We start from the raw sequence: 15,576 nt of genomic DNA on the forward strand, positions 1-15,576 counted from the left end.
AAACCTAAATGCTTTGAGTATGATGGTGTGGGTCATCTTGCTGCTGACTGTGGCAACAAGAAATATAACTCACAAGGTAACAGGGCTTTAAAATCCACATGGAGTGATAGTGATGAAGGATCTCAATCGGATAATGACGAGGTAAATCTTGCTCTCACTTTCTCTTTTAATATTGATTTATTTGATGAATCTGACTTGGAGGATGAAGCTCTTGATGAAGAGACGAATGAAAAATGTAAGCAATTATATAATGCTTCAAAAATTATTTTTCGAAAAAATTACAAACTTGAGGAAGAAATTGAATGATTTAGAATTGAAAAAGAAAAAATTGGGCAAAAGTTTGAAACATGCTTAAAAGAGTGGGAAGAAGAGCATACTAATTTTGTTGATAAGATTAAAGTCTTGCAGGATGAGGTCAAGTCTCAAGATTGGGATAAGAAGCATGATGATCTTATTAACAAAATCAAAATATTACAGGTTGAAGTCAAGACTCAGTCCACTCTAAATGTTTCACTAACCATTGAGAATGAGAAATTGCAGGATGAGCTAATTAAAGTCAAGGAAAGCTTCAACAAGTTCTCTATTGGATCTGAAAAAGTCTCTAAGATGACTAGCTTTTGTAAAGCTCATAGCAACAAAGAAGGATTAGGGTATGAAGGTGAAACTTGAAAGCTCTTAACTTTTGTAAAAGGCATGGATTGTGAAAATTCGATGGGTCCATCTCACCCTTCAAATGACAATAATTCTGTCCCCAAGTGGCCCAAAAGATCAGAACCGAATTTGGACCTTCAAACCCATCAGAAAGTTGCTCAGGTATGTTCTGACAGTCACACCTCTGTGGGTCAACCCAGGTATGTTCATCAACCCAAAAGCTTCTCTCCTACTTGTCATTATTGTGGAAAGTTGGGACACATTCATCCCAGATGTAATCTGCTCCGTAAGGAATCTCAAAAACTCAGAAAACAAAAGAAACTCATCTCTACATCCTCTTTGCAAGCTGAGCTAAAAGAACATCTGAAGTTGATAAACAGGATTGCAGAGCGTATTGCAATCCCCAAAGAGCAGAATTTGAAGCAGAAGAAGATTTGGAGTAAAAAAGGTTCTAATTGTTTTTATGCTCATACGGATAATCTTGATAATATGTTTGAGCTTGCTTTTGTTCCTACTGAACACTAATTGCCTGATTCGTGTACTAAGCCCTTAGACATAGCTCGATTTGAATCACTTAGAACCGCCATTGATGGGTGCTCTAAGTATTGATACTCTTACTTCACTTGATCCACTCTGCCTGAATTTATATTGTATGATCTCATAGTAGTATAAGTGCATTGCTCTTTTTATTCTGCATTTTTTATTTTCTGCTTTCTGGAGAATCAGGATTGCATGAGGTTTGTATCCCAAAGTGTCTGATAGATCAAATTGAACTTAGATTGACAAAGTGTTCTGATATTTTCCTTAAACCTGATTGTGATGAGTTTAATAACATGTTTTGAATTGGTTCTTGCATCACTTTATAATCTTGAGCTTGACCTACATATTCTTCATCACTTTGTATTCTCACATGCACACATACTCCTTTGTGATGGTACGTATCTTCTTGGTTGATTTGATTTTAGTTCACACATATTAAGTGAGTGAATATTGTTGTTGCTCCCTGTTAAAAAGGTACAAATATTTGGAGCAAGGCCAAGCTATTCCCAAAGTAAATAGGCCTTGGTTGTGGTGAACGATATGAGGTTTGGAAGAAAAGGGAATGGTTTGGTCACCCCGGTGGATTGTGAAACTATTGACTCGAGTTGAAGTGTGTCCTTTGCGATGTCCTTGTTACATCTAGTACCCTAAAATAACTGACTTGGGAGTTGCTAGCATAAAACTTGTTACATGAGTCTTAGTTTTTTTTTTAATTTTTTTTTTTTTAAAGTGCAAAATTTCATAATGTGTGAAAGGCAAAAAGGAAAAAAATATTGTGCCCACACGGTGTCATAAAGGGAGATTTGAGTTGATTGTGATTATTTTGTCACTTCTTATGTGTGTTTTATTTTCTCTGATCATGAGATTCTTACAAACCCCACTTTGAGCTATGTTCACTTACACAACAAAGGTACAAAATACTCGATCATCTTCTTGCTTACTTTGTTGTTGTCAAGAACTCTTCACTTATATGACCTTATCTTATTGCATTCATGTTTGAGGATTGGTGCTAACACTCTTATCTAAAAGGCTATGTGTTTGTCTCTGTAAGTTGTATAAGGATACAAACCCACTCATTGTGTGTTTGCATTTCATTCTTGCATCTTTCATAACATCATCACACTTAGGGGGAGTATTGATAGTCGGACTATCTTCCTCTAATTGATTCTTCTTGGGCTAGTGTCTATTGAGCAACATCTACTGGTGATCCTCCTTTTGCGTAGCTTCCGCTACTCGTATAAGTTGCCTTTGTCATTCCTAGACAAAAAGGGGGAGATATGGGTGAATTTGATCAACTTGTGCTTTGAATGTTTGACTTGTTGAAATTGATCTTGAAATTGTCTTGACATTCCTATGCCTTATCTTTAACTTGGTTTTTATAGTGTGTGTGATAAGTGTTTCAGGAAAGGTATATGGCTGATGAAATGTGATGACTCTCATGTACTTGTTAAGGGGGAGCTTGAGTAGATTAGGTGTGTTTTGTATAGAAATGCCAAAGGAGGAGATTGTAAGTACAAGACTTTGTATGTATTGAGTGTTGGCATTCCCATACAAAAGCAAGTAAATTTCTCATTTCATCCTTAAAAGCTGGCAAAAGGACCTCAATACTGATCTCGGAGAAGTTTCAAGTAAATGCATCTCATGGTTCTTCATATGGACAGGTTGGAATCCCCGAGTCAGTCCTATGTTTTAGGGAGTTCGCTTTTGGAGAGTATCTTTCGGCTTTTAAATACTATTTTACAAAGATATTTTCCAACTGTTAAAATTGTACCTTTGAAGTCCTAATTGATTTAGAATCTGTTTATTTTAATTGGCAATCTTTTATTAAAAAATTATTCCTATTAGGAGTCAATTAGGGTAAAGACTTGATTGAATAGGATTCGTTCTTTCCTCCATATGTTCAGAATAGTATGTGTTCATTTAGGTGTGACTTCAACGCAAGATTTGTGTGCATCTTGTTTGCTTAGAGAGAGTCTCATATTCATTCTTGAAACACTTGCTCATTGTCAAAGTGTTTCATCACTCATTCATTCAATTGCATATGGTTCTCTTGAGATCAGTAGAGAAGTCATTGATGCAAGAAGAGTGATTGTTGAAGATCGTTCAAGTGAAGAAAGAAGAGAAGATTCAAGACAAACACCTCACCTAGTTAGTCTAGTGATTGTAGCCGAGTGTAATGCTATTTATGTTTGTAAATAAACTTGTTCTTCACCACTAGTGGATTGATTATCTCTTTTGGGTTCTCAAGAGTAAGAGCCCCGTAGTGTTTTTAATCTCAAATTAAGGTTTTCATTGCATAACCAAATCTGTGTTTTTCTGTGTGAATTTCTGTTATCTAGTAAGGATTGCAACATAGCTATCAATCCCCAATACCCAGAAACACGTTCATCCTAGTATTTTCAGGAAATCATCAATTTCAACCACAAAAGCAAACAAATTATTAACTATCTTCATAACTCTTATTAGTTCAGTCAAGACAAGAACTTGCTTCAACTATGCTATAAAGCAAATCCAATTGACAATCATAAATGCCAAAAATTCAATTTCACCACTATCAATACAAACAAACTACCCAAACAACTTGAGCAATAAATCAAAAACATCAAAATAAAGTTTTCCACCTGTCTTTTTTTCATCCTTAGCCTTGTTAATAAAGATCATAGTAAACCCTTCTGTTTAAGCAGGATCATTGACATCCCATTCACCAATTTTTGGGAGAGGCCTACCCTTTTCCTGTTGGATTGTAAAATTTCCCATTAATATTCAGCAATGGCATAGGGCAACCAAGTAATGAGCAAAAGGTATCTTTTCAAATAATACGACTTCATGCATTTCATCATTATATGGACTTGGATTCAATAAGTAACACTTTTGCAAGTGTTTGGTTGCTGTTTATATGTTCACCATATGTAAAGGTCAATAGTAATATTCAATATAATCCACAAAGTGATAAGCTAGAACCACAGTCAAAGTGATCTGAGAAATGGAATTAAATTGTTGTGCAATCCATACCAGCTCGGAGCTGTCAATTCAAAGACCCACAACCCAAAAATTAGTTTTGTAGCAAAATTTAGACTCATGGATAACATTGTAAGTCACCACTAGTAATTAACTACAGTAATCCAAGTAGCTTCTAGAGCTCTAGGGGTCATCATTCGGCCATTAGGCCCTAAGCCCATTTCAGCCCGGCCCGGCCCTTGCATTAGGGCAAGTTGGCTCTGCCTTTTTTCAAATAGGGTAGGGTAAGGGCCATGGAAATGAAGCCCGGCCCAGCTCATTTAAGCCCATAAGGGCCAAGCTTGGCCCGATCCTTTAAGCCCTCCCAAACAAGCCCTAATATTTTCTATTTTTCTATTTTCTAAATATATTCATCTTTTTTTTATCCACATACAACTTATCCCTTTATTATTTTGTAATTGATTTAGGAAGCTTATTTTTATTTAATATTTATTTTCTTTGTTAAACAACAATTAATTTTCAGAGATTTAGAGAGATAATTAATTGTATATAACTACCCTAACTAATATTTATAAATGTTATTAAGGTAACTTCATAAAAATGTATATATTAAATAGGGTCAATAAAAAAAATGAGTCTCAGATGGTAAACCATTGAGCCACATTTTACCACAAAAAAAAATGTATTTTTATTTTTGTTAAACAAAGTAAGGCCCTTTAGGCCCTTGTCAACCCTATTCGGAAGGCCGGCCCAGCCCGGCTCTTTTGAACATAACAAAATGGGCCTTAAAGGCGGGATGGTTTACATATTGAAGCCTCGGTCCAGACCTAAGTTTCATTGACTTTAACTAATCCCAGCCCGATCTTACCCTAAGCCCTAAAATTTAGAGTAGGGCCCGGCCCATGATGACTCCTAAGAACTCATAGCATATACAACTCTACATCGTAGCACCTTATCCAGGAGAAACCAACGAAGAAGAAGTGAATGCATGCATCTGCAGTAGTTGCAAGAGTAAAACTATCGGTAGATAGTGTGAGAATGTGAAGCTTAGGGAGGGGAACATCCACAACACTCTATTCATGTATAGAAGCAGAGCTTCCCTTTTCCTTAATCTCGGCGGTGGAAGCCATGACATCTTTGGTCCTCGCAACGAAAAACCCTTGGGAGAACAACCAAGTTATTTTTAGGTTATGTGAAAATCAGAAGCTGCAATTTCGGTGTTAGCAATAGATATAGAAGCTTACCGGATGAATGAGCGACGAAGACGAGGACGTGTTTCTCTGATACGGCGAGTGGCTAGGAGGGACTGCTCTGGGGATCATCAGTCTTTATTGGAATGGCCTCGCCGATCTTATGAAATATGTAGTTGTTTGTCTTTACGAGATTTCCTTCAATTTCTTCTTCAAGTTCAACTATTTTCATAGTCATACTTAATCTTCTTTAATTTCACGCTTCCACAAAACAAAATCCAAAACCGAAAAGCACAAAGCAGGAAAAGAACTCGAAAAGCTCAAGAACAACTCCGAAGCAAATCCCGAAATCGGCGCCGCCACTATCAGATCTCTCCATGCTCCATCTTTATACAGAGCCGATTTGAAGCTCCCGCTCCCGCGAAGAAGCGCTGAAACGACGTTGTAGGGGACCGGACGTACATTTTGTGTTACTTAACTATCATAAGACACATGTAAATGATATTTTTTATCATTTTTCCTAAAAGGAAAGCAGAAAGAATTATTTCTATGTGAATTCTAAAAGACATGGTCCTGCAGTTTATATAGTGGATGGAATTCGAATCATTTTCTCTTTGTCGTAATTGATCGTTTCTCTGATAGTCTCTCGTTGATCTCTCTCTCTCTCTCCAGGCAACAATCTGGTCATATGGTTTTGTTTGCTGCTGACAAGTTCTCGAATACTTGAGCATTATATTTAATATTCCAAATCTACTTAGTTTCAGATTTCAGTACAGAAAAATTTACACAAAGAAAAAGTTCACTCAATGACATTTCCAAAGGACTGAAAGGAGAGCAGTTCTATAGCACTGTGTTGCTGGGTAGATACTTCTTCAAAGTCTGATTCACCAGGTAGATCCGCTGTAGGCAAATCTTGTGGACAGTAGAAAGGTTTCGGAGGCATTTGCAAGACTTGAACTTCACCTTCAAGCATCTCTACAACTTTGCTCATCGAAGGGCGATCAACAGGGGTCAATTGTATACACCACAGTGCAACAATGATCATCTTGTTGGCTATTTTCTGATCAGACTCGCAGGCATCCTCAATTTCGATGCATAATCCCTTTTCTAGTTGCCCAAAAATCCAGGAAGGAAAGTATATTTGGCTTGAACTTTTTGCATCTAAATTCAAGTTCTTTCTCCGGCCTGCCATTTCCAATAACAACATTCCAAAGCTATAAACATCAGCCTTGTATGACACGCTTCCAATGGTTCTGTAGAACAATTCTGGAGCTATGTATCCTATTGTGCCTCTGACGTTAGTAAGACAAACAGTCTGAACATCTTTAGGGTAAAACCTGGCAAGCCCAAAGTCCGAAATTTTTGAAGTAAAGTTTGCATCAAGAAGAATATTGTGCGGTTTAATATCAAAATGTAGAATTTGCATATGACATCCCTGGTGTAGATATTCAATTGCATGAGCCACCCCTAGAGCTATCTCTTGCATCCTATTCCAACTTAAACTAAGAGCTTTCTCTTTCTTCGGAAAAATATAGTTGTCTAGGGATCCATTAGGCATGAAGTCATAAACAAGAGCTCTTTTTGATCCCTCCGAACAGAAGCCTATTAGTTGCACCACATTGACATGATGGATTCTTCCTATCGTCGCAACTTCATTGATGAAATCTTGTCCATTACCTTTGGAACCACTCAACATCTTTACTGCAACAAGATGACCGTTTGACAGCTCTCCTTTGTAAACAGAACCAAAACCTCCCTGACCAAGTTTGTCTTTAAAATCAGTTGTCATCTTTCTGATATCCAAATATGAATACCTTCTTGGCATCTGATCCTTGTACGAGTGCAGGAATTCTTCAACTGCACCATCCTTTACGAACATTTTGGAATACAACTTGTAACTCCAAAAACCCAAGAAAACGATAATGCCAATTACTGTTCGTACGACCATGCTGCATGCTGCAGATAAGAATACAAGCATGTATTAGAAGTTCATTCAGTCTGGATTTATTCCCAGAGGGATTCATATTTTTGCTTGATCAAAAGTGTTGTGGAAATGAATTATTCCATTTCTTTTTTAAGTCTTTAACAAAGAAAAAGATTAGAAACAATTCGTTTAAATAAAAATATATGATTTTATTATTACTCCACATCAATTTCAAGCAGTCCTTGGTCTTGATCCAGATAGGATTAATGCTATTGTTCCCAATAATGCAATGGTCAAAAAGACGATTGAAGTTAAATATTTACTATTGTCTTTAACAAACATGATTTTGTTTTTCTTGCTTCTATACATTTTTTTAAGAACATAATGTTGAAAAAGGACATACCAGTGAACTCGGCGATGGGAATGAAACCTGTGGGAAAACAGAACCAATGAAGAAAAGCACTAGGCTCAGGTCAATGAAGGAAAGAGAAATAAACACAGAAATCTTAGAAAATAAAACACACGTGAAATAATTCAGATTTGAGGAAAGGAACTCAGAACTTAGCAAATAGCTGAAGCATAAGCCCAACATAACAATAGTTGGACAAATTTGGCAGTAATTATGTGCGACCATAACTTACCACGTTTCAGGTAATCTCGAAAACCTGCAAAGTAGATTAATGTCAGTAACAGATTCAAGAAATCAGCATTATAGAATCATAAGCTTTAATGGTATTAAGAACTAGTTTCCATTATGCCCCTTCAATTTTTTTTTTTTTTTTACCAAGTGGTATTTTTCTGAAATCAACATTAGACTACAAATATATGTAGGTGTATATTGATAAAATGGGAAAGACATATCTTTTATTTTGACAATCTTAAAATTGAGGAGAATATAGCATTTAGCAACCATGAATGAATTTTTTCATTAATTGTGAAAACATATTAGTCATTCTTCAATCTCACATGGCTGCTGAAAAATACTCACAATAGATGGTTGTAAATGGTGAATAGCAGTTGTCATAGCACTCCCACCGGTAATTCGAAACGGAACAGAAAGCATCATTTGCCTGGCAATGCTTTTCACAGATATATTTCCCCCATGAAAGATCAAAACCCCTTTTCAGCTGATGACGAGTGAGAGGAAATGAGCGGTGCCCCCAAGGTTGTTGTAGCATTGCAAGACTGGCTGTGACCATATTACAAGACGGTGGAAGATCCCCCACTCTATATCCAACCATAATATAAGAATATGAAGTTGTAGATAATGAGCTACTGCAATGGACTTTTGCATAGTCCCGAGACTTGACTGGTTGCAAGCAATCCAAGAAGGATACAAAATCGTAAGCCCCAGTTGGCTGGTATATATCCGTATGACTAAAGTTATCACCTGTTAAGAGGTAGAGTGGTCTGAAGGGGCAAGAATCCCTAAGCAGTCCAGGATCAACAACTTGGATTGTACTATTGTCATAGTTGATTGCCCTGACATAGTATGTGCCGTTGTAAAGATTCAGAGTGGTGCGATTATGCTCATCACATGTAAGTTCAGCTGGAGAGCTGAGACAATTCTGATCAGAACCATTGATTTTCAGGCGAAAAGGGTATCTGATGTCATGGAGATCACCACAAGAAGCAGGCTGGCAAAGTTTTTCTTCCTTGGCTTCATGAGAGATTACAAAGCAAATAGCTATGACACAAGTACACAACCAGACTCTTCTCAGCACCATGACTTCATGAGCACTGGGAGTTTGAGACCATAGACTCTTTGATCTGAACTACTTCCACACTGACTCTATCCCTATCAATTTCTTATTTTATCAAGAAAAAGATAAGGAATAGAATTCACATGGTCAATTTGATTGGGGAAGGAAGATGTTCAGACCCCTCCACGCGTTTTCCAAGAAAGTACCAAGCAAAACGATGTGTTGACCCACAAACCCAAGTCAATAGAGCAGTGACTTACAAAGTCACAAGCAACAAGTAGACTCCAAATTAAGTTAGAACAGTAGATAAATTAAGATGGGAATTCTGCAGCTGCTGCTACCTTTGTTTTTCTGCTCCATTGTTCTTGTACCCAGCAAAGCAGCTGATCATGACTGTCCAGTTTCAAAGTGTAGTCCTGATGGTCCCCTTATCAAGTTTCCGTTCCGTCTAAAGCATCAACCCCTTCACTGTGGCAATCCAGAGTTTGAGGTTTCCTGCAGCAGATTCAGCAATATGACCATGATTCAGCTCTCCTCATCTTCAGGACTCTTCACCATCCAAACAATTGATTATGAAAAACAATACTTCGACGTCTACAACAGAGATGGCTGCCTTCCTAGACGGCTTGTAAACTTTACCATCTCCAGCAGCTCACTCTTTCAACCAGCACGTTATTTATTTGGGAATGACTACTGCATCTTTTCTGGGAAATATTTTCCCGACTTAAAATTACTGAATTGTTCCACACCAGAAAACTTTAGCACGGGGAATTTCAACAAGAAGTACATTCCCATCACATGTCTTAGTATACCAGGGTATCAGGTTGTGGCTACTCTACCCTCAACTTCTTTCCTTGACTTGCCGGTGCCAACTTGCCGTAGTTTGATTGGACCAATCTATCTTCCACTACGAAGAGTGGATGGTAATCCGGACAACTGTGTACCGGATAGTGTATTAATTCTGAAATGGGACTTGGGGAATTTCACAGGATGTCAAAACTGTAAAGCGGGAAGGTGCCAATTCAATTATAACAGCAATCAACTGGAGTGTCATCCTGAACTCAGCCCTCCACCTCCACCTCCAGCTCCACCTCCACCTGGTATGTAGTCTACCTTGAGAGTTGCTTTCATAAGAACAACAAAGCTCATCTTTTAGCATTAAAATAAGCTGTGTATCAGTGTATGTCTATTAACATAGCTTCTACAAAACAATATCCTCTTTCATTTCAATCCTGAGCTCCTGTTTTCTCCTAATTAATTCAGGTGTATCTAACTCAAAAAGGCCCAGGTATATCATAGGAGTGAGCATAGCTTGTTTTGTTCTCATCTCAGTAGCATCGGTAGCAATTTTCTTCCATGTCACACAAACAAAAAGGATAGAGGAAAAGGAGAATCAAATGAAAATTGAAAGGTTCCTAAATGATCACAAGTCTCATGTACCCACTAGATACTCCTGTGCTAGTATAAAGAAGATGACAGATGGCTTTAAGAAAAAGTTAGGTGAAGGAGGTTTTGGAAGTGTTTTCTTGGGAAAGCTACCCAACGGTGTTCAAGTCGCCGTAAAAGTCCTCAATGGTTCTAAAAGAAGTGGAGAAGATTTTATCAATGAAGTGGGAACCATTGGTAGAATTCACCATGTTAATGTGGTTCGCTTACTTGGGTTCTCTGCTGAAGGATGCAAGTGTGCACTCATTTATGAGTTCATGCCAAACAAGTCCTTAGAAAAGTTCATCACATCTAGAGAATCTAATAATAATGACACTACATTTGATTGGAAGAAACTTCAGCACATTATCACGGGTATAGGAAAGGGGATTGAATACCTTCACCAAGGGTGTGATCAGAGGATCCTCCACTTTGATATCAAGCCTCATAATATCTTGTTAGACCATGACTTCAACCCTAAGATCTCTGATTTTGGTCTTGCAAAACTCTGTTCCAAGGAAGAGAGTATTATATCAATGACTGCTGCTAGAGGCACAGTAGGCTACATCGCACCCGAAGTGTTCATTAGGAACTTCGCAAACGTGTCCTACAAATCTGATATATATAGTTTTGGGATGCTAGCGCTTGAAATGATAGGAGCTAGAAGGGAACCTCCTCTTGGAACTATTAACAGTGAGGTGTATTTTCCTGAATGGATTTATAAGCGTCTAATTCAGGGAGGAACATTGGATTTGAAGCTAGATACTGATGAAGATGCTCATGTTGCAAAGAAACTAGTGATTGTTGCACTATGGTGCATCCAGTGGCACCCGGTGAATCGCCCATCCATGAAATCTGTTATTAGAATGCTAGAAGGAGATTCTGAAAGCTTGATCATGCCACCAAATCCATTCACCTTCACAAGTACTCAGACAAGTTAGCCACACTATTGAGCAAGTTAGAGTAATATACTTCTGCTCAGGTCTGCAATAAAAAGGTCGACTATGGTGGTGTTGATAATTGATACTCATTATCATTGTAAATGTTTTCTTTAATGTGTATTTCATGAGATTGACTCCTGTACGCCGACTATTTGTAGCCTATAGGTGCCAGACTCATATATGAATGAAAACAAAACACTTTCAGATATCTTTACAAGCATGTGTTTATGCATTTTTCTCCTTCACATCTATCTGCTTTCTCCATCTTTTCCATCATTTCTCCATGTCTTCTCTCATACTTTCTTACTAGCTTTCCAGCTAAAAGCTAAAAATGAAAACATTACCAAACAAGCCCTCATTTCCTTGACAAACTTGACCTATTCAATAACAATGGGGATGCATCAGACCAACAACATTTAAATTTAGAACAATTTGGCTGCCTGTCAAAAAGTGAAGGAATAGAAATACATCTACATGTTTCTGAGTTAAATTAAGCTGAAGATTTGACAGACAGCCAAAAATAAATTTATAAAAGAAAACTCAAGAAAGAAAGCACCAATGACCCAGTTCAAGCAATCATACCTCTGAAAATTATGGTAGTCATAATAGTTTCTTGACTGATGCATCCTAAGGTATTCCAAAAGAACAAGGAACGGATAAGTGATGAGTTATTAGGGGAATTCCTTATGGATAGCTTTCTCCACACGACATATCCACTGAAAATAAAAAAAAGGCATTACGCTATCTCCTTTTTGAATGAGCAAATATATGGACCATCAATTACAGCATTTCTGTGCTTTACACAAATTATACAAACTTAACTTCTGATGCCAATGGCTTGAAATTTTGTAGCTTTCCAGCTTAACCCTCGAGTGCCTTTGATTTAAGGAGCACACATATAGATATAACACCTCCAACAATTAGTCTGTCATAATGCTGCAATCTATACTTAAAACTTCTAATGTTTTAGAAGATTGGCATTCATATCAAATACCATACTATGCCCGGAATAACATAAACTTCAAAGTCAGCCCTCCAAAATCAATTCTCTCAAATCTATCTACACCACAACTGCACTCATGTAGCTCCCAGCTTCTTGACTCAATCAAGACTAGAAATTTGAAGATTTTGCACACCCCGACAGCAGGCCAGTGTCAAGTCCTCGGTGAAAGGGCAGCCTACAATTGAATTTTGGATGATATGCACCGGAATATCAACATTGACTAACACTAAACTGAGCAAAGAATGAATCTTTATTGTGTCATCAAATAAGTTTTGGATGATGTGGACCGGAATGTCAACATTGACTAGACTCAACCAAAGAATGAACTTTTATTGTATCATCAAATAAGTAATGCTTCAACCAAACCATCAAACCTTAAAACAATCAATGACTTGACAGCTAAAATACACATAGGTATATGGTAGCCCAAGCTATTCTGTCTAGTTATGAAGTGGCGACCTAGCTTTCTAACATCGTTCTCTATGGCCAACCATATCCAATGGTCTAGAAGAGAGTCGTATGTAAAATCAATGTATGCCATAAATAAACAGACCCGTTGCATCGTAGTACTGTTTTCACATAACTTTAAAGAGATCCATCCACAAAGTTTATGAATGTCTCTGCCTTTCCCTGCATTGTCGACCAGTATCTATCATTAAACCTTTGATCGAAACCAAAACAGGAGATGAGGTTTTCACATCCTGCCACCTTTTGGACAAATATATTAGTTCAACCTACCTCTTGTAGGGTTGGCAAAGACAGAATGTGATGCACAATGTCAACATTCAGTTGGGATAATCCAATCCTCAGATCAAATTTTGCGGCCGCACCTGTAACATCTACATTCATCCAGTTTCTTGCATAAAATTTGCTCACTTCCATGAAGTGGTTTAAACTTTCTCTCTTCTTCTTTGGTTCTGTAACAAACAAACAGGCCAATCCTTCATGATCATTTACCCGGGTCACATTCACCCAGTGAATATGTACAATGAAGACAGCTACTTGTACATTTACACAAGAATTTGTATACTGTTTCTACTAAACGAACACATATTACTAAAGCATAATATATGACTATGAAAAGACAATCCAGATCCCATATTACACTCATGATGACTAGTCTTAAAATAGCTTAGAACCCAAATGCTGTAGTAAAACATGACAACATAATCTGGATTAGAGTAGTACCTTTTTGGCTTCCCTTGTCGTCCCCATGTTCCTTCCTCTTCTGAGTTTACCTTTCACTGGTTCAGCTAGGAATCTCTCAAAAAATATGAACTTTTTCCATTGTCAGAGCCCAGATGAGGTCTCTTTGAATTGGTTTCGGTAATTCTACTGTCTTTGGTGACAGCAAGAAACCGAGAGGAAAAGAAATAGCCAGTGAAGGAAAAAGCAATGGAAGAGAGAACGGCTATGTGGATAAATTTGTCATGTGAGGGTATTCAAGACTTTCCCTCTTTTTTTTTTTTTTCTTTTTGTCTTTTTTAAGAGAAGGAATCCACCTTCCCTTCAACATTGCTGATGTATTTATGTATTATGACTTAAAACTATCTCAACTGCTTAATATAATGTAATTATTTTCTTAAAAAAAAAATTATCACTTTTTTTTTAATAGAAGTTGATTGTTATTCAAATAACCAACAGTCAATTTGCCATAACTTACAAAACTTACATAAGAATTCCGGCAATAAAATCCGATAAAACATGTCCAACAGTTCCAACCTAAAGCAAACTAATTAAGTAATTAACATCACTGGGAAGCTCACAATTAAGCAAGCCTATCGAAGAATGACAAGGCTTCGCCTTGTACTGAAATAAATCATTCAACTAGCCCTCACTTGCCAATCACACAATTGTGGTATAAGGAATGAACTAGAAATGTAATAGAAGACTCATAGAAACTTAATCACACTTGCACAGGCTTAAAACCCTAACCAGAACAATTAAACAATAAACAACTCCTATTGAATTGGTGCATTATTCCAACAACTTTTAAAAACGTCTTTTCCGGCTGCGAGAGAAAGAAGAGAGTTTACTCCTTGTCCGGCGGCGAGCTCTTTCACCGTCGTCGGACGGGCCATTGTTGACCTCCTTGTGGGTCTGGTATATAGCGGTGGTTTTCTGTGAGGCAAAGGAGGAGGAGATCCCGGCGGTGGACAGGTATTGGTTCGTCCCTCAATGGCTCGATCGGCAGAGTGGATCGCAGGATCTGAAGAGGCTAGGCAGTGACGCGATCGTGGCGGTGCGGCTGGGGTCGGATTGGACTGAGTCGATCTGGCTTGGGTATCCGGGATCCCATCTGGTATGGTGGTTTTCCATGGTGCTTCTCCTTCGCCGGGCTTCGATCTGGGATGGCGCATCTCCATGGTGGGATGGTGATGGCAGATCGATGTCGGCGGTGGTCCGAAGAAGGTGGCGGAGAGGCGCGATGGAGGGTTCGCCGGCGGTGGGCTCGGGCCAGGCTTGGCTGGCAGCTAGTGTATCTCCTGCTTCTTGGATTGGGCCTTGGGTTTGGGCCCTCTTTTGGGCTCAAGTCTGGGCTGCATTTATAATTTATGGTTTTAGTTTTATCTATTTTTAATTGTTTATTGTTGTCTCGCCTTTGGCGTGTAATAAGTCCCTGCATATATCTTGTAGGGCTAGTCAGGTTGTATGCCTGTGTGTGCACTCAAAGTGCCTTGTCTGCTCTAGGTAGGCGGCGAGTCTCTTGCTTCGTCAAATGGTCGCTACCGTCTAGTGGTAGGGTGAAGCTAAGTGTCGTCAGATTTATCCTCCGGCGGCAACATAGTAGGAAAGATGTGCGTATGGTAATTATGCTACGTTGTAATCGGGTTACATATCAAGTTATCTTTCCGTTATATCACCGCTATGTCAAAGCAAATAGAGTCGCTAGTAGAGCGCTCTTTGCTAAGTTGTGCCTAGTTGCATACAGTTATTTGGTAGAAACTCATGATAGTATTTCAGGATGTTCTCTAGATGCTTATTGTAATCAAGGGTTTAGACTCAATGTCCCCCCTTGTATTCAACAGTTTCATTAATCAAGGCTTGAGGGCAGCCGCACTAGCCCTTTATTCAAAAAAAAAAAAAAACAATAAACAACTCCTTCCCATTCAAGTTGGAGCTTAAATCCACACTTGCATTATTACCTTCTACTTTGTCAGATTCCGGAGATAATGTGTGTTTAACCTGGCGTCCAGATGGAAGACCCTTCTTCTTTGAAGCTGGCCCCATCAAAATCAGA

At 38.3% G+C, this 15,576-nt stretch overlaps 2 protein-coding genes and 1 long non-coding RNA gene across 5 annotated transcripts; 1 reads left to right on the plus strand and 2 right to left on the minus strand.

Annotated features, from left to right (window-relative positions):
• Positions 1-6,051: 6,051 nt before the first annotated feature.
• On the minus strand, positions 6,052-9,005 carry LOC133743096 (rust resistance kinase Lr10-like). Its single transcript, XM_062170876.1, has 4 exons — positions 8,252-9,005; positions 7,905-7,928; positions 7,667-7,693; positions 6,052-7,295 (listed from the first exon to the last, which is right to left on the minus strand). Exons 1-4 carry the CDS (start codon positions 8,988-8,990, stop codon positions 6,139-6,141), a joined length of 1,947 nt encoding a protein of 648 aa, XP_062026860.1. The 5' UTR covers positions 8,991-9,005; the 3' UTR covers positions 6,052-6,138.
• Positions 9,006-9,270: 265 nt separating this feature from the next.
• On the plus strand, positions 9,271-11,540 carry LOC133743097 (rust resistance kinase Lr10-like). Its single transcript, XM_062170877.1, has 2 exons — positions 9,271-10,066; positions 10,230-11,540. Exons 1-2 carry the CDS (start codon positions 9,283-9,285, stop codon positions 11,330-11,332), a joined length of 1,887 nt encoding a protein of 628 aa, XP_062026861.1. The 5' UTR covers positions 9,271-9,282; the 3' UTR covers positions 11,333-11,540.
• LOC133743098 (uncharacterized) lies at positions 11,174-13,733 on the minus strand. Of its 3 annotated transcripts, XR_009862938.1 has the most exons (4): positions 13,524-13,733; positions 13,074-13,252; positions 11,915-12,965; positions 11,573-11,709 (listed from the first exon to the last, which is right to left on the minus strand). It is a non-coding gene; the product is annotated as an uncharacterized LOC133743098 (long non-coding RNA). The 3 variants fall into 3 exon arrangements; XR_009862939.1 differs by lacking the exon at positions 11,573-11,709 and adding an exon at positions 11,174-11,307 and having other exon boundaries at positions 11,915-13,252; XR_009862937.1 differs by having other exon boundaries at positions 11,915-13,252.
• Between the last annotated feature and the right edge of the window lie 1,843 nt (positions 13,734-15,576).

This window comes from Rosa rugosa, chromosome 4, assembly GCF_958449725.1.
Source record: "Rosa rugosa chromosome 4, drRosRugo1.1, whole genome shotgun sequence".
In the NCBI taxonomy this organism is placed as follows: Eukaryota; Viridiplantae; Streptophyta; class Magnoliopsida; order Rosales; family Rosaceae; genus Rosa; species Rosa rugosa.

Bases quoted from the DNA above. Each gene is read 5' to 3' on its own strand.
- LOC133743096 (XM_062170876.1), bottom strand. From the start codon at position 8,990: ATGGTGCTGAGAAGAGTCTGGTTGTGTACTTGTGTCATAGCTATTTGC. The intron at 7,929-8,251 runs GTGAGTATTTTT...TCTACTTTGCAG, and splicing joins ACCATTTACAACCATCTATT to GTTTTCGAGATTACCTGAAA. The intron at 7,296-7,666 runs GTATGTCCTTTT...TCTTATCTGCAG, and splicing joins TCCCATCGCCGAGTTCACTG to CATGCAGCATGGTCGTACGA.
- LOC133743097 (XM_062170877.1), top strand. From the start codon at position 9,283: ATGGGAATTCTGCAGCTGCTGCTACCTTTGTTTTTCTGCTCCATTGTT. The intron at 10,067-10,229 runs GTATGTAGTCTA...TAATTAATTCAG, and splicing joins TCCAGCTCCACCTCCACCTG to GTGTATCTAACTCAAAAAGG.